Source organism: Lycorma delicatula, chromosome 3 (genome assembly GCF_047948215.1).
Source record: "Lycorma delicatula isolate Av1 chromosome 3, ASM4794821v1, whole genome shotgun sequence".
NCBI classification, from domain to species: Eukaryota; Metazoa; Arthropoda; class Insecta; order Hemiptera; family Fulgoridae; genus Lycorma; species Lycorma delicatula.
The window spans coordinates 58,334,093-58,359,938 of record NC_134457.1 but is presented as its reverse complement, the minus strand read 5'-3'; the positions used below and the strand labels follow the sequence as shown (position 1 = coordinate 58,359,938).

Below are 25,846 nucleotides of genomic sequence, written 5' to 3'. Positions count from 1 at the left end.
TTAATAACAGTATATTAATTTACGTGATTTGTATAAAATAAAATCAATAAAGCTTACTACCATTTTATTCTTCATTTAAATATATATATATATATAAACTAGCTGTTCTTAATTAAAAAAAAATAATAATAAAATGTAATTACAAATTAAAGCAGCCATTTTGTTTTTATCATTTTCATCCAATATGAAACACTTTTATACAGTTCAACATAAATTTTATTTACAAATAAAATAAATAAAAATGTTTCATAGTATTAATAGTTATTCAATAATTACTTAAATACATATACATTTCTAAAAACATTAAAAATTACTATTTTTAATGTTTTATGTAATTAATTATGTAGCCATTCATGATTTTATTTTCTTTATACAGAATAAAAATTAAATCATTAAAAAAAATTAATAAATTCAAAGTGTTCCTAATATATATATATAATATATATATATATATATATATATATATATATATATATATATATATATATATATAAATCAGTTAATATCACATTATAATTATATTTATGTAAGTTACCCTATGTATTTAATGAACATATTTAAAAATTTAATTAATTTTCAGAATAAAAAATACCTTCAAACAAAAATTATTATTATTATTATTTAATAAATATAATTGTAGGAATGTAAATGTAGACATGGATCCAGCAACCACGCAATAAAATTATTTTTGATAGATTTTCAGAAAAACTGTAATAATCATTTCTTCTTCTTTTTAAGCAAGATCAAACATATATACATGCACAGTACAATCCAAATAAGTGTAAAATTCTAAGAGTAATAATTTTAGTAATAAAGAATATTATATTAAAAATATTAGATGCACTTTTTAATGCATCTTTTCAATATACAGCATATAACAACACAGCCTTTAGAGTGGTAAAGAAATATTTACATGATAAACTCATAACTGCCTTTTTGACCATTTTCTGTGTTAAATCTGTACATTATATAAGAAATTATTCAACTAATAACACTGTTATTGAAGTTATTACCAACTGACAAGTTGTCAAGTTGCAACTTTCATTAACATGTTTGCATATGATGATCTCTATTATATATTCATGGAAGTTGTACAGACATTTTGAAAAAATCTATAAAAATATGTTCTTTCACTTACGGTGGTTTCACATACATATTAGTGATGTGTTATTTAACAACACTCTTGTATACTACAATTCAATAACAAGAGAGCCACTCTGACAGAAAAAAAACTTCCTTTATGTGTACTAAACTACTATCAACCACTCAAATATTTCTAAATAAAATTCTACCTTTCAAATGACAGTCATCTAGCAATGAAAAACAACTGTTTATTGTGGTTAGTAAAGTAGAGAATTACAGGAGGAGCAATAATAAACACAAATATTATTAAACAGAAAAGTAATACCCCTATTTCTTAAAATGCTAGTTTTTCTACCATTTTTCTTTTCGTTTTATTTACCATTCTCAACAATCAAAGTTGTTTTTTTAAGATAAAAAGATACATCATCTGTATTTATATAATCTTTAGCAAGCCTGTACTGTAATAAAATTTCAAATAAAATGATATGAGAAAATTTGTTAAACTCTATGAGAAATAGCTAACTAGTGAGTATTAGTCATAATTATTTAGAAGATACAACAATTTGAACATTAAAAAAAATAATATGAAGGTTTGACATTTAATAATTTTTTTTTGCAAACAAAAAATTATAAATGACTTTAAAAAAACAATTCTCTTTAAGTTTTATTGATAATATTTTATATTAATACAAAAATGTCACTCTACAAACAGAAAATGGTATTAGTAGCTGATCTTATAAAAACTTTCACCTATTACAGACAAACAACTTAATTACCAAAATATTAATGAAATGAAAAAAAAATTGTATATCAGGAACACCTTATTTACTTAAGTAGAACATTAGGAATGTTCTGCTGCTATGCAGCTACCTAAATTTGGTAATTTGGTTCAGTTTAACTATTATTACGAACATCAAGGCTTGGCCTCAACTGAAGACAACTTTCTACCCAAAGGTTTGGTTTTTCCATCATCCACTGCCAAAGTAAAACTTCTTTACCACTAGAGTCCATCCAGTCAACTGTTTTACCGTAATGTTTACCTAAAAATACAAACCATAATAAAGATATTATATTTTATATATATATATATAAGCAGGGATGCACATAACACATGTGCACATACACACACACGCACGCGCGCATGCACGTGTTATTCCTCTGTACATAGCAGCACTTATGTAAATAAATACACGATTTTCATTTTAGTATTTTTACTTTTAAATTATTATTATGTAATAACAGAATTATTTCAGTCATGAAAGAGGATGTGGGATCCCACAAAAGTACTTTAATGAAAAATTAAGGTAAAATATCTCTTATCTCAATATTAATTACTAGGTGGTTTATTTAATAGATTTAAATATATGTATATATCAATATAAAGAGTTATATATCAATATATAAAATAAAAACATATTTTATTTTATTAAAGATTTATGTTACGATTAATAAATATCAACAAAACCACAATAACTTAACAAATAAACCACCATAAATGTACCAATTTATTGTAAACAAACAAGGAAGCAAGCTAAATTTAAACTTACTAATTTACATAAAACGTCCTTTTTTAATCCACTAATCATCATTTATTTAATTATCTCAGGTAATGCATTACCTTTGCCATATATGTTTATTGATGGTTTTCATCATTACTATAAGGTAAAATTATCAGTTTTAACTTTTGACAAAGGTAATGCATTACCTGACATAGTATAACTGATGAATCAGTGGATTCAAGAAGTACATTTTATGTAAATTGTTAAGTTTATATCATGCTTGTTATTAATTAGTGTTAGAATGATTTTTTTTAGTAAATGTATATATTTTATATTAAATTACTATAAAGATTAACTAAGAAACTAGTAAATAAAAGAATTTAGTACTGAGCACCTGATTACAAAAACAAATGTGAAGAACATTAGGAGATACTTAAGAAATACAGTATTATAAACACAATCAACTCAACACTGCAGTGCGGTATGTTGTAAGTAAACACACTATAAAACATGATTGTAGAGTACACCAGTTCAAATCTTAAAATTCTCTTTGTCGAGATTACAATTCTTAAAGAATAAAATTCAAAACATTTACTCAAATATTTAAAAAAACCTTAAAAATATCTAATGTGATGCTATTAGAACTCATATAAATAACCGTATTTATTAAACCATAAATATGGGGAGGTCATGTCAACAATTTAGGAAATGTAAATAAATCCTCTTTGTATTTTTAGAATTTATGTAATTTAGTTTCTATTTTTAACCCATTTAATAACTTTCAAACCTCTTCTTACTTTCCAAATTATGAAAAAAAGCTATCAGTAGCAGTACAATGAAAATATATAGTGTGAGAATGCAGGAAGAGATTATACAATGAAAAAAAACAATGAGATCATTTAATGAAAATTAATAGAATTTTTTGTGATAATTGCAATTAAACATTAAAAATGTAATATACCTTACAAATCATAAATGTAAAGCTCAGATATGAATTTTATAAATTATTTGATATATTACTTAAAACAAACAATTTAAACATTTTACCTCTGTTGCAACATTACAACTATCATAAATGAAGGTACGTAAAGACAACAGTATGAAAACTTCAACATACACATAACGTAAAGTAGTTCTAATTTGTAAAGAAAGCATCCTAAATACAGAAAAATTGTATACTGCTGAACTTAATCTTTAATGACAATGTGGAAAATTAGAAGCAAAAAATCAGTTTTAAAAACAGTTATATATGAAGTCCAGTATAAAATAAAAAGCAACACAACAGGAATAGATTAACCACATATTTTCAAATATTATTCACATGTTATAAACAGCACTTTAAAAATAAGTCTACTTAAGCAGACATTCAAAATAAACCATTTGTTTAAATAAACAGATAAAATATCTTGTAATAATATCACGTACTAATAATCGTGCAGTAATACTCATTTAGTTGTCTTAGGAGGACATACCATTAAAAAAAAATTTAATTGAAATTAAATGCGTACAGCATGAGAAATAATTAATAAAGTGAAAATATGTGCTTTTCACAATGAAAATCTGAATTTTTCCATTTTAACAGCACAATAACCGTAATATAGTTATTCTCATAAAAGTTTTTGCTTCTTTCACTTTTATTGCTTTCAAGTACACAATTTCATAGTGCACCATAGTGTAAAATGTTTTTAATATAGAATTTTATTTAATTTTTTTGTTTTAAATGTAAAATTATAATAATAAAAATATAAAAAATATAATCGATCTGACATTAGAACGATTGTCATTTTACCAAAACTAGAACTTTAATCAAATATGACAGAAAAAATACTTATTTCATCTTTTTATATTTAAAAAACTTTTATTATTTTAATAACCAGTTAGAAATATCATCTGAGAAAGTAATTTAATTATTACAGAAATGCTTGCTTGCTTAACAGTAAAAAGAAAAAGACGGAAAAGAGTAAGTGCAGTTGGGCAATTAATCTTGTCATGACCAAAGTACACAGTTGTACACAGTACAACTTTTTTTGTTTAATTGCTGGCCTTAATGGCAGGAGTGGTAATGTCTCAACCTTCCATCTGGAGGACCTGGGCTCGAATCCTGGTAAGGCACGGAATTTTTATTAGGCCACATTTCCAAATCCCAATGCCACAAGCGTATGTGGCAATATCATCAAGCAAAAAAAAAAAAATTTCTGTGTAGTCTATATGGTATGTATAATAAACTTTCTACATGATAGAAACTATATGCTCAACATGTATTAGATAGGAAGAATAATATAAAAAAAGAAAACACTTAGATAATCCAAAGTGAACGCAAAACAATCAACTACTTTAGTATAAAGCACATTAAACTTAAGACTGAAAACTAGATTCAAGGCAGGCTTCAGTCAGTTAAGATTTTTAATGTTATAAAGGTTGGTGTAAGAAATTTTTCAGAAATTATAGTTTGTAAGTTAATTATTTATCTAAATTTCTAACATTAAAGTAACATCACAAGGAGAAAAATTCTACTTTCTTTCAATAGATTGAAATAATTTTAAAAACTATCCATTAAAAATTATTTTACCAGTGCCAAGATTGATTCGGACTCCACCAAGAAATTCATTGCTTGCCAAGCGATCATGGTCCCAGATCGTTAGTTCAAGACTGCGTTCAGCCAATTCAGCTAGTCCCACATCCTGATATGTAAATGTATGGTTCCATGCTGGATGACATGTACGCCGCAGCACTGGTGTCTTCTGCTTAGAACTACGCATTTTGTCTGGCAATAAGTAGCTAGAATAAAATTAATTTGCGATGAAATATAATTCATATTTATAAATATTGTATCAAAATAAATCAATAAATTAGTAAAAACTGTTAGGAGGGGTTGGTTTCTTACTTACACAGATCCAAACTGAACTGTGTACAGAATATATTTTTGTATGATAGAGAGTAAATTCTATAAAACAAAAATATAATAAAAAAAATTTTAAAACAGGTTAAATAACTTCTTAATCTAAATTTTTTAAATTAAAATAAATAAATAAAAAGTGCTGTAAAAATTACTTAAATGAGTAAAGTAAACATAGTTTAATAAGTAATACATTATATAGTAAAATCTTTTTTGAAGGTATGAAATGCATAGACAAATCATACTGTTAAACAAATCATACTTCTTCAACAAAAAGAAGTTTACAGACCTCAAAGCAGTTACAAAGATTCTGAGTCATTTAAGAAAAAATGAAAAACTAAACTGAAACACAAACTTATCAAATAAATAGGAAAAAATTAAGATTAATAAATTATTATAGATTTCATCACAAGAATGCGAAGTAAATATAATCTTATAATCTTAATTTATTAAATCAAAAAGTAAATGAATCAGTAAATTTGTTAAATTTCTTAATTAGACATTTATAACTTTCTACGAGTAAATCTATATTAGGTATTTATATATGAGTATAAATAATAACATCATAAATGAGATACTGAAAATCTAAACTTAAACAAATTCATTAAAAAAAATCTTGACACTTACAGGAATGTTTTTTTAATCAGTAGATAATACGAGGGTTTTTTACAAGATCCGATCGATCGTGAAATAAAAACCTGCACAAAAATCGGATGAACCTTTGCGCATATGTGTTGCGCAGCGTCTCTAGTATGGCCTTCAATCACACTGCATCACTTTGTTTAGTTCTGAACATGCAGCTAGCACGTAAACATGTCTACAACAATAGCATCTCCTGCCAAGTGTGAAGTGCGTGCAGTAATTTGATTTCTTCAGGCTGAGGGGTGTAATGCAGCTGAAATTCACGACGAATAAGTAATGTGTACGGTGAAACTTCAATGAGTGACAGCAAAGTGCGACAATGGTGCAGGAACTTTAAATCAGGACGTGCAGATATTCATGATGCAGATGGTCAGGGAAGGAAGCGAGTGTCAACCGATGATTTTGTTAAGCAAGTGGATGAGGCAATTTGAGAAAATTGTCGGTTCACAATTTCTGTATTGAGTGATTCATTTCCTAAAATTTCAAGATCAGCTTTCTACATCATTGTGAGTGAGAGACTTCAGAACTGCAAACTGTGTGCGAGATGGGTTCCCAAGATGCTGTCCAACCATCACAAAACAATGGAATGGACGCCTCCCTAACATTTCTCCAGCGCTACCACAATGAAGAAGACTTTTTTAACAAAATTGTCACAGGGGACGAGACATGGGTCCATTTCGAAACTGAAGAAACAAAAGAACAAAATAGCATAGAAACATGGCTGAAAAAACAGGCGGCTCCGATCTCGACGAGGGTATTGGAAAGTTGGTACCACGCAACGACAAATGTCTAAATCGGAGTGGCGACTATGTAGAGAAATAGCATAACTATGGTATGCTATAAATAAAATTTTTTATTTTCACTGTGGTTTTAATTTCGTGACTGATTGGACCTTGAAAAAAAAATAACCCTTGTAAATCTTAAATGAGAAGTGAAGAAGAAATAACAATTTGCTATGTTGCTATTAAATAATGATCTGTGTTTTTGTAATAGTTAAATCAAACAAAAATAATTTTAATAAAGAAAGAGTTATAAAAAAAAGATGTTAATTTGTATTCAAGAACTTGGAAAGATTCATTCAATAGTAAAACAAAAATCTGTCAATATAAAAAATACAATTAAAATGAGCACAGGTAGGATGATTTTTTGATTCTCTGCCTTAGCTTAAACAGATGAAGGAACTAAATTATTTGAATGTGAGAATACTTTTTGTTTTGAAGCAACCTTCAGAACAAAAAAGTGTTCTCGCTTTCAAATAATTTAGTATACTATAAAGCTTAGTGTTACCACAATAATTTGTAGTCATGACTACAATGCATTTTGATACAATTTAAATAAATGTTACAATAATATTAATTAATTTTTTTTTAAGTGCAGACACTATAATTTCATTCAGTGCTGCTACGGAAGGGAAAATTACTGCATAGTATGATGAAAAAAAAATTATTTTTCTAGATTCTATAATTCAAAAGTTATTCAAATTTAAAAACTTATTATTCTAACAAATATTAAACAATTTTGATTCTTAGGTTAGTAATACTGCTTTATACTAATAAACATAACAATTGAGACCTTCATACTGACAACAGATAATGTTAACTTTATTTTACCTTGTTAATTGTTATATTTACATTTTTAAAAATTCAATTTAGTATAATTCATGATAAGTGAAGTAAATAATTATAATGTATAACACATCATTGTTCCTGAGGATGGATTAGTAATCCAAAAGCGCTTGAACATTACTATTAACGATTGTTGGCAAGTGGAAACTATTATATAAATAATTTAATATATTATAAAATTAATTTAAATAATTGCTATGCAGTATAATTCTGTTAAACATCTTATCATGAATCAGTAACACTGATTTAAAAGAAATGATATATTCTTACTTTATTGATTCATTTTGTATTTAGAAAAAAATGGATTTTTTTAGATATTGTGATTTTCTTTTCTACAACCCTAATTTAAAAAAATTAAATGTGTCTTGAGTAAGTATAAAAAGCCACTGTATAAAAATTCATTATTGTTTTTAGTCTTAAATGTGTAATTCATGTCTTCAAGATGTATATGTATGAATTATGTGTAATTCAATAGTGTGTAAATTAATCAGAACACAGATGTTATTTAATAAAAAGTAACTTTATATAGAAAAAAAGCAAAGATTTAGAAATCAACTCGTTGACTGCAAAACTTACCCTGGAGCAGACATTGATAGCGACCATAATTTGGTGATAATGAAATGTAGATTGGGGTTTAAAAACCTGAAGAATAGTTGTCAGATGAATCGGTGGAATTTAGAGAAGCTTGAGGAAGAGGAGGTAAAGAAGATTTTTGAGGAGGACATTGCAAGAGGTCTGAGTAAAAAAGATAAGGTAGAAAATGTAGAAAAAGAATGAGAATGGGAGAATGTTAAAAAGGAAATTCTTAAATCAGCAGAAGCAAACTTAGGCGGAATAAAGAGAACTGGTAGAAAACCTTGGGTTTCAGACGATATATTGCAGCTGATGGATGAACGTAGAAAATATAAGAATACTAGTGATGAAGAAAGTAAAAGGAACTATCAGCAATTAAGAAATGCTATAAACAGGAATTGCAAACTGGCGAAAGAAGAGTGGATTAAAGAAAAGTGTTCAGAAGTGGAAAGAGAAATGAACATTGGTAAAATAGCATACAGGAAAGTTAAGGAAAAGTTTGGGGTACATAAATTAAAATCTAATAATGTGTTAAACAAAGATGGTACACCAATATATAATACAAAAGGTAAAGTCGATAGATGGGTGGAATATATTGAAGAGTTATACGGAGGAAATGAATTAGAAAATGGTGTTATAGAGGAAGAAGAGGAAGTTGAGAAGGATGAAATGGGAGAAACAATACTGAGATCTGAATTTAAGAGAGCATTAAAAGATTTAAATGGCAGAAAGGCTCCTGGAATAGACGGAATCCCTGTAGAATTACTGCGCAGTGCAGGTGAGGAAGCGATTGATAGATTATACAAACTGGTGTGTAATATTTATGAAAAAGGGGAATTTCCGTCAGACTTCAAAAAAAGTGTTATAGTTATGATACCAAAGAAAGCAGGGGCAGATAAATGTGAAGAATTTAGAACAATTAGTTTAACTAGTCATGCATCAAAAATCTTAACTAGAATTTTATACAGAAGAACTGAGAGGAGAGTGGAAGAAGTGTTAGGAGAAGACCAATTTGGTTTCAGGAAAAGTATAGGGACAAGGGAAGCAATTTTAGGCCTCAGATTAATAGTAGAAGGAAGATTAAAGAAAAACAAACCAACATACTTGGCGTTTATAGACCTAGAAAAGGCTTTCGATAACGTAGACTGGAATAAAATGTTCAGCATTTAAAAAAAAATTAGGGTTCAAATACAGAGATAGAAGAACAATTGCTAACATGTACAGGAACCAAACAGCAACAATAACAATTGAAGAACATAAGAAAGAAGCCCTAATAAGAAAGGGAGTCCGACAAGGATGTTCCCTATCTCCGTTACTTTTTAATCTTTACATGGAACTAGCAGTTAATGATGTTAAAGAACAATTTAGATTCGGAGTAACAGTACAAGGTGAAAAGATAAAGATGCTACGATTTTCTGATGATATAGTAATTCTAGCCGAGAGTAAAAAGGATTTAGAAGAAACAATGAACGGCATAGATGAAGTCCTACGCAAGAAATATCGCATGAAAATAAACAAGAACAAAACAAAAGTAATGAAATGTAGTAGAAATAACAAAGATGGACCACTGAATGTGAAAATAGGAGGAGAAAAGATTATGGAGGTAGAAGAATTTTGTTATTTGGGAAGTAAAATTACTAAAGATGGACGAAGCAGGAGCGATATAAAATGCCGAATAGCACAAGCTAAACGAGTCTTCAGTAAGAAATATAATTTGTTTACATCAAAAATTAATTTAAATGTCAGGAAAAGATTTTTGAAAGTGTATGTTTGGAGTGTTGCTTTATATGGAAGTGAAACTTGGACAATCGGAGTATCTGAGAAGAAAAGATTAGAAGCTTTTGAAATGTGGTGCTATAGGAGAATGTTAAAAATCAGATGGGTGGATAAAGTGATAAATGAAGAGGTATTGCGGCAAATAGATGAAGAAAGAAGCATTTGGAAAAATATAGTTAAAAGAAGAGACAGACTTATAGGCCACATACTAAGGCATCCTGGAATAGTCGCTTTAATATTGGAAGGACAGGTAGAAGGGAAAAATTGTGTAGGCAGGCCACGTTTGGAGTATGTAAAACAAATTGTTGGGGATGTAGGATGTAGAGGGTATACTGAAATGAAACAACTAGCACTAGATAGGGAATCTTGGAGAGCTGCATCAAACCAGTCAAATGACTGAAGACAAAAAAAAAAATATAGAAAAAAAATCATTCCTAAACAATTTGTGAATATCTAGCAATTAATATGTCTCCTTCATTCTTAATCACTTCACGAACAATTTAGCATCAATTCAACAAGTGTACTACACATTTCTTTGATTTTTTCATCATGAAACCATACCAATATTACTGCTTTAATGAGGTCAATTTTTATGGTACAATCTATTTTGGTGTCATTTTTTGACTATTGATTTTCAATTGAGTTTAAGTCTGAGGAGTTGCCTGGCCACTAGAGCACTTTAATGTTTCAATCTTCTGAAAATTTTTTCACTTTTTTGGTAGTATGACACGGTGGTAAATCTTGTTAGAACACAACACTCTGCTGCCTTGAGAGAATTTGTTTTGAAGCTGTGACACAACCCTTTCCTTCAGAATTCTGATATACCTATCGTTTTTTAACATACTATCCACTGGAAGTAATGAAAAACGGCCTTCAAATGTGAAACAAACCCAAAAACATTATTTTTTGGGATGTTTAATCGACTGTTGGATATGAGCCGGTGATATATTTTCATTTGATGCTTCTTTAATGTATGTTCTACAATTACAATACCTTGTAATACTAAAATAATATAAAATTACATTTGAAAAAATCATACACTTAATTTTAAAAATATACCTCTTGCAGAAAGGATCAGAAAGACCATTGCTTTTAACAGCAGTCAGGTTCTTTGCTTCCTTGACTAGTACATGGAGAGCTCCTTTGGAACGTTTCTTCCCAGATAGAGATTCAGGTGGAATGAACTTAAGTCCAACTATTAGTTCACCCTTTGAACTTAGCAGTTCATCTAATGGTTCAGACTGTAAAAAAAATAATTAATATATTTAGAATGAGTTATAATTTTTTTCATTATTACCTAACTTGCTAAGAACCCTCAAGTTCCTATTCAGCTAAACAAAATTATATTGAGTGCACTTATGAGAAGTTATATTTTCCTAATTCTAGTGTCCTTTATTATATGCATTAATCTGAATATAATATTCTCAAGTTGAAAACAATTCTATAAAGTATTGGATGCAAAGAAAATATAGGTTATCACATATTATTCAGCACGTCTCATAATAACAAAAAATATGAGGTGTTGTTCTTTTAAGGCACGTAATATGTTTGTAGAATTCTATTCAAGACCTAATTAAAATACTTGGGTCATTCTTAAATATTATGTAAATATTACTATTTGAATTCATGCCAGTATTAATTATATTTTAGTTTTCTCCCTTTAACCGTACTAGATGTTGATTTTTTAACAGAAACATTTACAAATCAATTTTGAGTGTTTGTTGCTAGTAGAATTTCCTCATTCTTTATCTGATTATTTCATAACCAACACATTTGCATATACATTATTGTCACACAGTACAAGACTTATAGTTTCGTATATAATACTGACACATGTAGTCAATAAAATTATAATAATTTCCCTAGAAATTATTAAATTTAATTATTATTTATTATTAAATTAAATTTTTTCATAAAATTCAATAAAACTTATCCTAATGTTTAGGGTAAGTTTTAACCATTGAAAAAATTAGGTTTCTTATATAATACCAAGTACATGGAAATGACATAATATTTAATGCTAATAATTTTTAACCTCTATAAAATTTTTATGTACCTTATATTTATATAAAATTTTATAAGATAATATTTTTAAATGATAATCTAAAGGTAAATTCCACAAAGGATCCTGTACTCTTACCACAACCTTTACTTCTATCCCATAAATACATTTTTTGTTAAATTCAACCAACGTGAATTTGAAACAAATGAACCATTGCCAATGCTTCTTATTAAATTTCATTAGTGAAATGAAAAATAAAATGCTGGATTCCTTAATTGTGGAAAGTACAACTTTCATTTAAATAAATGAATGTAAATAAAAATATATAATTCATTGTCACAATTAACAATGGATAAGTTACAATGATCATATACTGACCACTACATGTAGAGGACTCAGTTCGAGTTTTTCCATTGCTGCGATTCCATTAGCCATCAGCTGTTTTTTCTTTCTAAGATAAAATGGCATGGCACCAGATCGAACTTGATTATAAAACTATCTCTTTGATGTTACTTAAATGAATAGTTCCCTTGAACCAATACAAAGAGCATGACACAGCACTCTCAATGGAAATTTACTTAAATTCTTGCATATAAAAGACACTAAGTTTTAAAGAATTGTATCTGTCTTTCAAAAAATAGCAAAATTCAAGCAAGGGTATGCTTTTGGATATTGCATCACAGGTGCATGTAACCAGTTCATCCAAAATGATACCACTCTTCCTATTCTCTATATGATTAATAAACAAATATTTAAAACTTTTTATTAGTTCAAAAGTTTCATCTTGTAGTTTTAGTTGTCTTCTTTACTTTTTTCATCTCTGGCAACCATCACTGGCTTCTTTTTTTTATAGTTCCATACTCCACATTGCAATCCTTTTATCTCAAATGTCAAGTGTGATTTCTACTTCATTTTCATTTCCATCCAATATAATACTGTCAGCAAACTACCATGCTTTCATCCCTTTTCTAACAGTAATTTTAAAATATCTATGTAGCACAATATAATTTTAATGACCTTGTACAAGGTTTTAATAGTCACAATTCCAGATTCTTGTTGAAAATAATTTACTTGAGTTCTCAGCTAATAAAATGTATATTAAATCAGCGTTATCATACAACAATGAATCACTGTGTAATAGACCATTTGCCACACCATCATTTGATAAATAATCTTGTGGTGAGTGGGCTGTGTTATGGAGGAATGGCATATACATATATATATATATATATATATATATATATATATATATATATATAATATACACACTGAATTGTATTAATAAATTAAATGTGAATTAAAAATATTTTGATGGAAGGATTTTTTAAAGAAATTTATCATTTGCTGTGAGACAGATCCTCATTTCTCTAGCTCAGTAACCTAATCTGAAGAAGCATACTTCAAACTGAATAGTCTACTGAACTGTGAATTATGTTTACTGGCAGTTGTGGCTCACGTATAGGCACTGAGGAACTGGTATCCACAATTTCCACTTTATATTATCAACAATATTTCATATAATGAGTCCTTTTTTCTTTAATTCTTTCTTTATATTTGTACAAAATATAATCCTTATGCTTAATGTCTTTAGCCATCCCCCAGTTTATGAAAAAGATACAAAAATCTTTGTATGGAACTGTGCACTTCACAGTACCAGCGACATGGTGTTTGGCTGTTGTGCGCATGCGCATATAAGAAGTTGCACATGAGGCTGCGAGGGAGAGAGAGCACTGTCACCCCTGCAGTACTGACTCTGGCATGCTGGCGTTTATTTTTTTTACTTTGCTTGGGTATGGAACGTTTCTTGTTCATTCCCTATTCTAATTTAGTCAGTGGAAGGAATATAAAAGTGCTTTAGCTGTTTTTTTCAGTAATGATCAGAAAATGGCGGAAAGCAAGGATTCTTTGATTGTCAAATCAGTCTAAAAATATGCTGAAAGAGTGAAAGAGAAGGTAATTAGTAAAAACTAATTATCTATTTGTTTCTGTGTACATAGAAATTTAAATTAAGCACCATTGGACTATAGTGTTTTTAAGCGGACGTTTTATTAAGTTATTCTAATAATACTAAAAAATATTGTTTGTATTGACATTTTATTATTTATTTGGTTAAAACATGTACAATATTCTTGAATGTGATAAACTTTAGAATTAGAATATTAACCTGCTTCCAGCTATTCTATTTTATTCATTTTTATTTTTTGGTTCTTTTATTTTAAAGAAAACTTTACCCATGGCCTTGAAAAGGCCCAGAAAAAAATTTTCTGGAGCAGCACTCCCATTAATTTTAGCTACGAGCTGCCACTGTTTACTGGTCTAATGAAAATTCTTGATTAATTATGGAAAAGAAGTACCATGAATTCATGTAGTAGGAGTTCATGTACCATAAATTCCTACATGGATTTCATGTTTATGGGATCACAAAAAGAATGTTAGGATCTTCTTATTTCTTTAACAAAAAAATAAAAAGTGATTCTTATCTTCAGATATTACAAGATGTTATTTCCAAGCTATTAGATGACTGTGTTTGACATTAGCCATCCCTTTGTTTGCCAACAAAATTGGACACTTCCTTGCAATGATCTTCAAGTTAAAGACTTCCTCAGTCAAACGTTTCCTGAATGGGTAGAACGCTGAGAAAGAAGTGAATGACCACCATGTTTGTATGATTTGATACCTTGCAATTTTTAGGGAAAATCCTAAAAGAACATAATATTTTCTTCAAGTCTAACTGACCTGAATTGCCTCAAGCTGTCAATTGAAAACTCAGTTGATTTCATAAGTCAGGACAAAATTTTAATGAAAAAAATGTTTAATTTGATGGATAATAAACAATGCTAAAATTAAACAACAGAAGAATGATGTGTATTAAAGTATATTTTTATGATGTATATTAAATATAGAATTAACATCACCTTTTCTAAAACTTTTTATATTAACTCTTTTCTTATGAATAATTGGGGGAAATTGACTTTTACCACAGAAGTTTTAAGCAAAAAACAAATTAATGAAATTCTGAGAAATATCAAAATAGAATGAATTTATAATACAGCCGTAAACTGTTTTGTATGTTTTGAACGTAAACATAATATGGTTTAATTCCTACAATGAAGTCTCAGGATATCATGAATAATCCAAAATTCATCAAATACAGTCATTAAACAGTCATTTACTTAAAAAATTCTGTCATAAGTTCTATCAAATATATTATTGACTTTCAATGAGATTACTGATTTCACTCACTGGTGCTCTTTAATCATATTGAAAAAGGCAATCATGATGTTCTAAAAGTTTATTTCTTCAAAACTTTAGACAGAAACAAAATTAAGAAATGGAATTCTTTAAATTTTTCTTTTTTGTACATAAATGTAAATAAAACCTGAAATCATCAAGCTGCTGCATATGTATCACTTTACACATCAATATTTTTTATTTTAATAATTGCAATTAATTATATTTTGGGGTTATGTGCATGACAGACATCATTAATTAAAAAATTAAATTTTTAATCAATAAATTTCACTCGTCCTTCACACCAAGAATAATAATTATAAAAACATAATAATAATTATAAAAAAAATAATATAAAAAACATAATAATCTAAAAAATCCATCTTTCAACTCTTGTTTAATCAACATAATTTCAAGAGATGGAAATTCTCTTTTACTCTTATAATATTATCTAGCAAAAATTAAGAATATAAATGGTATACAAATTACCCTTTCTTGTAATGTATAGAATCGTGGAAGTGGATCATCAAAAATTTTGTTTTCAAGAGACATAGTTACTTCACCCAAGAAATCATTACGACCAAACATATCTGAATGCCATACACTTAGCCATAATGTTCGACTTTCTAATCCTTCTAATGTTATGTGGAACTATAAACATAAATTAAATAGTTAGTAATTCAAACATATATATTGTAACAAATATATAATTTAGCATAAGAAAGTTAAATAACAAAAGAAAAGACAAAACAAAATCAGAAAAGTATAAGGACAAAAATACTAAAACTTGTTTTGAAAGAGATACACTCCTCGTAAGTTCTCTTTTAGCAAATAACTAGATAAGATTCTTTTACCATATCTTTTATTTCCTAATTTCCTAAGTAAATTTTGCAATACTGATTATCATGAAAAAAAAACTTAAATTACTTTTGTAATAACTGAAAAAAAAAATGTTATAAAAGAAAGAAACCACACTACTTTATTTATGGGCAGTTAACAATACCAATTTATATTTTAAACATTTCCTTTTTAATCTGTTGCTGCAACAGAATAATTGCCAGCAAATAAAAATTTTATTACAAAATTTTGCTACAGGCATAAATGTTCCATCTCTATAATTACCAACATCCAAACAAAGCACCATATCTCACTTAATTTTCATTGCGAAAAGCAAGTAGCCCATGCTATTCCTTGTGGTTGGTTCTGTCACTGACCAGACAAACAAATCAAAAAAGGTATAAGGACAGTTGTTGAGATGTGTTGCTAAAGAACCAAGGAAGCTTATCAAAGATAATTCTATTGTGGACTACAAGAAAATAAATAAAAAAGGATTTTCAGAGCAAGTTGGTATGAAGAAATAGTAAGAGCATGTTTTGAGTAAATTAAAAATTCTAAAATTTCCAAGCATTTATATTTACAATATGCAAATTTGCTCATAAATGGCCCTAGCTGACAATGTAGTTACCATCAAATTGCATCACTGGTGCCATTTTCTTTCTTTGACAGCTGACGAAGATTTTCAACTCACAAGTTTCAACAACACAAGTTTTACACAACAGCATAGTTTTAATTAGCATTGAAGATGTAGAGTTTTGTATCTACAAAATACAATTTGCGAACAGCATTGATTTTCTGTTACAATTTAAAGAAAACTGCTGCAGAATCACATCGAATGCTTGTCGAAGCTTACTGTGAGCATGTTCATAGTGCTATGAGTGGTTTAAAAACTTCAAAAGTGGTGATTTTGACTTGAGAAACAAAGAATGTGGAAGACCAATGAAAAAGTTTGAAGACAGCGAATTGCAAACATTATTGGATGAGGATGACGCTCAAATGCAACAACTTACAGATCAATTAAATGTAACACAAGAAGCCGTCTCCATATGTTTGAAAGCCATGGGAAAGATTCAGAAGATGGGAAAATGAGTTCCACATGAACTGAATGAAAGACAGCAAGAAAACCAAAAAACCACTTGCGAAATGCTGCTCGCCAGGTACAAAAGAAAATCATATCTCCATCGAATTGTGACAGGTGATGAAAAATGGATATATTTTGAGAATCCTAAGCGTAAAAGATCATGGGTAACTCCAGGCAAACCATCGACAGCAATTTCAAGGCCAAATCACTATGGAAAGAAGACAATGCTCTGTGTTTGGTGGGATCAGAAAGGTGTGATCCATTATAAGTTGCTAAAACCTGGTGAAACTATTAATACTGAACGCTACAGATAACAAATGATCGATTTGAAACAAGCATTGCGTTATAAATGGCCAGAATATCAAAAAAGTAATACAAAATGATTTTGCTTCATGATAATGCACCATCACACACAGTTAAATTGGTCAAGAAAACGATTGAGATGTTCAGTTGAGAAATACTTTCGCATGCGTCTTACTCAACAGACTTGTCTCTGACTACTATTTATTTGCATCTATGGGACACGCACTTGCTGAGCAGCGCTTCATTTCTTATGAAAATATATAAAAATGGCTCGATGACTGGTTTACCACAAAATAGCAACAGTTTTTTGGCATGGTATTCATAAATTGTCAGAGAGATGGGGAAAATGTACAGCTAGCGAAGAACAATATTTCGAATAAAATATTTTTTATCATTTTCATACAATAAACGTGTATTTTCTGTATAAAAATTCCGGTTTCATATTTACACACCTGGTATAACACTGTTTATGTTACATAATGTAAACAAAGGATATTAGTCTATCAATTTTTTATAGCTTATTTTAAAATTTAAACGATTGTCCATCCAATCAGTTTGAAATTAAATTAAAAGCTTTCCTTTTGAAAATACAATACTATTTTGATAAATTAAAAAAAAAACTATTAATAAAATTAGCATGAATTTTTTGTGCTTTATGTTTTTTTAGCCTCCAGGACCACTGTTAGGTACTGCTTCAGAGATAACATGCCTGACCGCTGACCGAGATTTACTCAAATATTTAGCATCTATCTCCCTTAAAATTGTTATCTTATTGAAAACTAATTTTATTTATTTACCTTTACATAGTTACATCAATTTATTTCATAAAATTTTTATTTTCATTTATTTATATGGAGTATAACTAGTTGTCTTTCTTGTTTGCAACTTTGTACTTTGTAATATTGTTACTAAGATCAAGGTGCTTTTATAGTTTCCTTTGATTCTTCCAGGCAAAACATGGAGTTAATTTTTTTTTATCCATGGAACTCCATATTTACCAATCCTGATGTGATCTACACAATGTAAAATTACGATCTAAACAAGGTATTCATTTATTAAATTAAAACAAAAAAAATGCACGTTTAATTGTTTAAACTTAAAGTAATAATAAGCACATTATAGAAACAATGTACCTTTAATGTTTCCTCAAAAACTGGATTTAAAGTATGCTTTTTAACCCTAGTTTTTCTTTTTCCTGACTTTGATTTATCAGGTAACAGGTATACTTTGACATATCTGTAACACAAAAAAGAATTATGCAATAAATAATTTTTGAACACTTAAAGCAAGGTACAAAAAATGCTCTTTTAAAGTCAATGTATAAATATTTTATTGTAGTACACTACATATAACATGTTTATATTCTTCAGAAGTTTTTATTATGCAATGTTTATTACTTTTATCTGAAGGAATGTACAAAAGCAGCTATGTAAAATGTATTATCAAAAAAATCCATCCAAGAGTTATAATTTTTATTTGCTAGATAATATTTGTATTATATGGTTCAGTTTCACTTTATAGCTTTAATAAAAATGGACTAATGTAAATTTATTCAGAAAATTATTATAAAATAATTTTAAAAAATCAGGAAGAATGATTTTTAATAAAATGATACTTTCTGAGAAGATTAATGGTAATCCACAAATCAGACTAGTACAGTTTAAAAATATTTTGAAGTACTATCATCAAATTTTTGTAATTCTAGATCAGAGTGCCACTCTTCTATGAAATTCTTTTTAAAATGCAAATTCATTTGTATTACAAAAAATATTATAGACGATTTAAAGTTCATTTTTAACATTGAAAAGTCATGTAAAATTCTTTAAAAAAAAACAGGCTCATAAAATTTAACATTTGCATTTACTTACTATTTTTATGTTTAAAGTTGATATTTTCAAAAAATACTTTGATTTTGTCCCTTTACATGTATTGTTGCCGCCAAGTAATGGCGAGCTTGGAGTAACAACAATTACTACCGAATGTAGTTTGCATCATGTTTATGCTGCTAAGAGATGAATAATCATGTTGTGCTAATGTTTCAGAGAATAATAGTTCAGCAGTGATGTATGGGTTGATAATCCAAGCTTGTCATTACTTGGCAGCTACTGTAAGTAATAATTAAATCTGATAAGTAAGAGTTAACTTATCTATTTTATGCAGAAGCTACTGTAACATTTTTATTTATACATCTGCTAATCTTTTTTCTTTCTTTTTTTTATAGAATGATAAGATTGTTTAGAAACAAGTGTAATTTTCCACAGACAACACAGCTAATTCTTTTTTTTCAGTTCAAGGTAGTTAGTTGATTATTACTATATAAATATACAGGTAATTCCAAATTTCTCAACAACATCTCAGGTGATGATTTAAAGCCAAAAATAAAAACAAGTTCATATAAACATAGATCGGCAAACTGTTTGTTCGTGAGTTTCGGCTCATGTAACATTAACACTGATTTCTGCTCCCTCTGTGAAATTAAACCATATTAAAATTCTTGGGGTACAAATTAAGGGGTAAAATTGGTGCTGCCTTAAGGGTTTTGATCTAAGAAACTGAATAAAAGTGGTCCCAGACCTCTATCTCACTTAGCTTTTAAGAAAAACAGGGTAACAAACAAAAACGTTTTGTCAGAAAATATACTTTTTTTAGGTTTGGAATAAAATAACTTTGTTAATTTATCAATAAAAAAATAAAAATTTCTAGTGAACTTTGTAGAGAATCTGATTCTGGGAAAACTAATTAAATAATGACTACTAAAATTAAACACAGGTTTGAGAAGTTCAACTTTAATTAGAAACAGAACACACAAACTGGATCAGAAAAGTAATGAGATTTTAAACAGAATAATTTATAAGCAAATGCTAAAAATTATAAAAGTAAATGTGAAGACATCCTTCTAAAATATATTAATTTTTTTTTATTTCTTCATAGGTTGGCAATCACAGCTGGTCAGCAATTAAATTTAGGTTCTAACATTTGAATATTCATTTGAGCACTGTTTGTGCTGTTAGTGTTCGGGCAGTCATTCATAATGGGTATACCACAAATTTGTTTTCATTTGGACAGTTGACAGACAAGTTGTTAATTTATGGCAAAGTAAATAAAAATGGATTGGATTTTATGTAAAAATAGCAGGGAAATCATCCAGATCAAAGATTACCGGGTCGTAAAAGATTTAATGTTTTGGAGAAGCGAGTTTGAGAAACAGTTATGCTTCAACCACAATGATTCGATGTTGGTCGTGAATGTTTTGTGAGAAATGCCAACGCTAAAGAAGCAATATTGAATGCAGTGCAAGTATCTCCAATCTCAAGCACCAGAAGGTTGGTCACATTGCTTTCAAGTTTTGCAATTAAGTGTGTGGCAAATGTTGTGGGAGCAACAATTACACCCATTCCATACAACATGTTTACAAAAGTTATTAGCCTCTGATTTTGATAAATGGATGAAATTCTATCAACGGTTAATTAGAAAATGTGAATATCATTCCGATTTTGTTTTACAAGAAATGACATTGTAAATTATTGAAACACACAATTGGACAGAAGAAAATTCTCATGGGACTGCTACAAGCCATTTCCAATGTACTTTTTTTGTTCAATGTGTGGTGTGGGTTTCTTGGTGATAATCTCAGAGGTCATTTTTTCTTACCACCAAGGCTCAATGGAGAACAGTATTTGCATTTTTTGCAAACAAATCTGATACAACACTTGGAAGATGTTCCACTAGCAAATAGAGCGCAGATGTGATTTTTCAATGTTGACGCACCTGCTTACTGCTGTTGAGGGATGATGAATTGTTTTAATAAAATATTAAGTAAGCAATAGATTGGTTGAAACAGACCAATAAAACAGCCATCTTGATCTCCCAATCTCAAGCCAGAGGACATTTTCCTTTGGGGTTGGATGAAGTCATTGGTCTATTCCATTCGTATTGGTACACAAGAAGAATTAAGACATCATAAAATAAAAGCTGGAGCTACTATTAGGAATACTAATGATGTTATTAGATGTGCCCATGGATTCGCCAAGCTGAACTATGCATTGAACAGAATGGTGGCAACAATGAAAGCAACTGCTTTGAAGAAATGTTTGCAGGTTTATCAAGTAATCATTTTGATATTTAATCATTTTTAGAAAAAAACCAAAAAGTATATGTTTATTTTTTCTAAATCTATTTTTATTCATTTTTTTCTGTTATTAATGAGTTTTCTATTTGTTTTCATTTGCAGTATGTTGTTCAAAAATTGTTCTGTTTAAAATCGTATCACATTACCAATTCAGATTATGTTTCTAATTAAGTTGAACTTCTTAAATTTGTATTGAATTTTAATAGCCATTATTAACATCAATTTTCTCAGAATTAAATTCTCTACAAAGATAACTAGAAATTTTTAATTGTTTATTGGTAAATTAACAAAGTTAAAAAAAGTGTATTTTCCAACAAAACATTTTTTTGTTATGTTTTACCCTGTTTTTCTTAAAAGCTAAGTGAGATAGAAGTATTTTAATTAATGATTTAATTTTACAGAGGTAGCAGAAAACAGGGCTAAATGTTTTCTGACTTGCTAACAAACTGTTTTTTTATTTATGTTTTTTATATGAACTTTTGCTTTATTTTTGGCTACAGAATCATCTCCCGACAGATTGCTGTGCAATTTAGAATCATTCTATACACAAATATATTTATATTTATACAAAGGATGTATCACAATGAAATGGAAAGGATTTCAGAATATGTTCTATAAATGAAAATAAAAAAAAAATCATATAAAGATGAGGCCAGAAATACTTCATTTTTGAGTTAAAGCCTGTGAAATATTTTACCCTTATTTTCTGCTCCAAAGCTAATGTGAAGCAATACTGAAATTCTTGGAATTTAAATAGTTTTAAATTTGATAATTTCATGTGGTTTTTGAGTGGAAAAATTGAATAAAATAAATCTCTGAATTATACTTCTAGTAATTTTAAAGAAACTTAATACAACAGACAAAAACTGGTGTTCAAAACAATTTTTTTTTTTTTGTCTTCAGTCATTTAACTGGTTTGATGCAGCTCTCCAAGATTCCCTATCTAGTGCTAGTCGTGTCCTTCCAATATTAAAGCTAATATTCCAGGATGCCTTAGTATGTGGCCTATAAGTCTGTCTCTTCTTTTAACTATATTTTTCCAAATGCTTCTTTCTTCATCTATTTGCCGCAATACCAATTCATTTGTCACTTTATCCACCCATCTGATTTTTAACATTCTCCTATAGCACCACATTTCAAAAGCTTCTAATCTTTTCTTCTCAGATACTCCGATTGTCCAAGTTTCACTTCCATATAAAGCGACACTCCAAACATACACTTTCAAAAATCTTTTTCTGACATTTAAATTAATTTTTGATGTAAACAAATTATATTTCTTACTGAAGGCTCGTTTAGCTTGTGCTATTCGGCATTTTATATCGCTCCTGCTTTGTCCATCTTTAGTAATTCTACTTCCCAAATAACAAAATTCTTCTACCTCCATAATCTTTTCTACTCCTGTTTTCACATTCAGTGGTCCATCTTTGTTATTTCTACTACATTTCATTACTTTTGTTTTGTTCTTGTTTATTTTCATGCGATAGTTCTTGCGTAGGACTTCATCTATGTCGTTCATTGTTTCTTCTAAATCCTTTTTACTCTCGGCTAGAATTACTATATCATCAGCAAATCGTAGCATCTTTATCTTTTCACCTTGTACTGTTACTCCGAATCTAAATTATTCTTTAACATCATTAACTGCTAGTTCCATGTAAAGATTAAAAAGTAACGGAGATAGGGAACATCCTTGTCGGACTCCCTTTCTTATTACGGCTTCTTTCTTATGTTCTTCAATTGTTACTGTTGCTGTTTGGTTCCTGTACATGTTAGCAATTGTTCTTCTATCTCTGTATTTGAACCCTAATTTTTTTAAAATGCTTAACATTTTATTCCAGTCTACGTTATCGAATACCTTTTCTAGGTCTATAAACGCCAAGTATGTTGGTTTGTTTTTCTTTAATCTTCCTTCTACTATTAATCTGAGGCCTAAAATTGCTTCCCTTGTCCCTATAATTTTCCTGAAACCAAATTGGTCTTCTTCTAACACTTCCTCCACTCTCCTCTCAATTCTTCTGTATAGAATTCTAGTTAAGATTTTTGATGCATGACTAGTTAAACTAATTGTTCTGTATTCTTCACATTTATCTGCCCCTGCTTTCTTTGGTATTATTACTATAACACTTTTTTTGAAGTCTGACGGAAATTCCCCTTTTTCATAAATATTACACACCAGTTTGTATAATCTATCAATCACTTCCTCACCTGCACTGCGCAGTAATTCTACAGGTATTCCGTCTATTCCAGGAGCCTTTCTGCCATTTAAATCTTTTAATGCTCTCTTAAATTCAGATATCAGTATTGTTTCTCCCATTTCATCCTCCTCAACTTCCTCTTCTTCCTCTATAACACCATTTTCTAATTCATTTCCTCCGTATAACTCTTTAATATATTCCACCCATCTATCGACTTTACCTTTCGTATTATATATAGGTGTACCATCTTTGTTTAACACATTATTAGATTTTAATTTATGTACCCCAAACTTTTCCTTAACTTTCCTGTATGCTATTTTACCAATGTTCATTTCTCTTTCCACTTCTGAACACTTTTCTTTAATCCACTCTTCTTTCGCCAGTTTGCACTTCCTGTTTACAGCATTTCTTAATTGCCGATAGTTCCTTTTACTTTCTTCATCACTAGCATTCTTATATTTTCTACGTTCATCCATCAGCTGCAATATATCGTCTGAAACCCAAGGTTTTCTACCAGTTCTCTTTATTCCGCCTAAGTTTGCTTCTGCTGATTTAAGAATTTCCTTTTTAACATTGTCCCATTCTTCTACTACATTTTCTACCTTAACTTTTTTACACAGACCTCTTGCAATGTCCTCCTCAAAAATCTTCTTTACCTCTTCTTCCTCAAACTTCTCTAAATTCCACCGATTCATCTGACACCTTTTCTTCAGGTTTTTAAACCCCAATCTACATTTCATTATCACCAAATTATGGTCGCTATCAATGTCTGCTCCAGGTTAAGTTTTGCAGTCAACGAGTTGATTTCTAAATCTTTGCTATAACATAATCTATCTGATACCTTGTAGTATCGCCTGGCTTTTTCCAAGTGTATATTCTTCTATTATGATTTTTAAATTGGGTGTTGGCAATTACTAAATTATACTTCGTGCAAAACTCTATAAGTCGGTCCCCTCTTTCATTCCTTTTGCCCAGCCCGTATTCACCCACTATATTTCATTCCTTGCCTTTTCCAATGCTTGCATTCCAATCTCCAGCTATTAATAAATTTTCATCTCCTTTTACGTGTATAATTGCTTCATCAATCTCTTCGTATACACACTCTACCTCATCATCATCATGGGCGCTTGTAGACATATAGACGTTAACAATCGTTGTCGGTTTAGGTTTTGATTTTATCCTTATTACAATGATTTTATCGCTATGCATCTTGAAATACTCCACTCTCCTCCCTATCTTCTTGTTCATCACGAAACCTACTCCTGCCTGCCCATTATTTGACGTTTGACAATTTTTTTAGTTTTGCCAAATAACAACTTTGTTAAATTGCCAGTAAACAAATTTGTAAAAATTTTAAGAAAACTTAATTCTGAGAAAATGTTTGTAACATAATGAAAATATTGTCATATTAACAAGAAGAAGAATTTAAGAAAGTTGACTTTTATTAAAAACAAAACTATAATTTTAAAACAAAAGTTAAAACAAGAATAATTTCAATAATGGAAAATATCTAAAACCAAAATTTATTACTATTATTGTATATATTTTTTCTATACAATATTTTATTTTTCTAAATAAAAATAAATATAACTATTATCTAAATTAACATTAAAAAAGAAAATCAGAAAAGTTAAAAACCTTATCAACACCCTACTTTCATCAGCAGTAAAATTAATTCAATTACACCTTACATCTTACAAAAATATGTAAGTAGTTATCAAAACTTTTCTCAATAAATCTTTTAAAAACAAATTAAATGTGAATTAATTCATATAATAACAAAAAAGAGGGAATGAGGGAAAAACCATACAACAATGTAAAACAAAGTAATAATTTTTAATGAAGTTTCCAATCCAGCAGTGAGCTGAATAAGATCTGGTGATATGACAATTGTAATGTACAATATGAATGCAAGAAAAATGTAGTTTTAAAATAAGGTACTATTTGTCACATCTCTATGAGATCTTTTATATAGGA

The 25,846-nt window shown here is 28.9% G+C and overlaps 1 protein-coding gene across 5 annotated transcripts in view; it reads right to left on the bottom strand.

Annotated features, from left to right (window-relative positions):
- Nucleotides 1-494: 494 nt before the first annotated feature.
- The window catches only part of btsz (bitesize), a 393,986-nt gene continuing 368,634 nt past the window's right edge, over nucleotides 495-25,846 (bottom strand). For all 5 annotated transcript variants that reach the window (XM_075359868.1, XM_075359870.1, XM_075359869.1 and 2 more), the window contains 5 exons: nucleotides 18,682-18,784; nucleotides 15,817-15,978; nucleotides 11,154-11,335; nucleotides 5,152-5,360; nucleotides 495-2,123 (listed from right to left, as the gene is read on the bottom strand). In XM_075359868.1, the coding sequence (XP_075215983.1) occupies nucleotides 1,978-2,123; nucleotides 5,152-5,360; nucleotides 11,154-11,335; nucleotides 15,817-15,978; nucleotides 18,682-18,784 (802 nt within the window). In that variant the 3' untranslated portion in view covers nucleotides 495-1,977. The remainder of the gene's footprint in view (nucleotides 2,124-5,151; nucleotides 5,361-11,153; nucleotides 11,336-15,816; nucleotides 15,979-18,681; nucleotides 18,785-25,846) is intronic.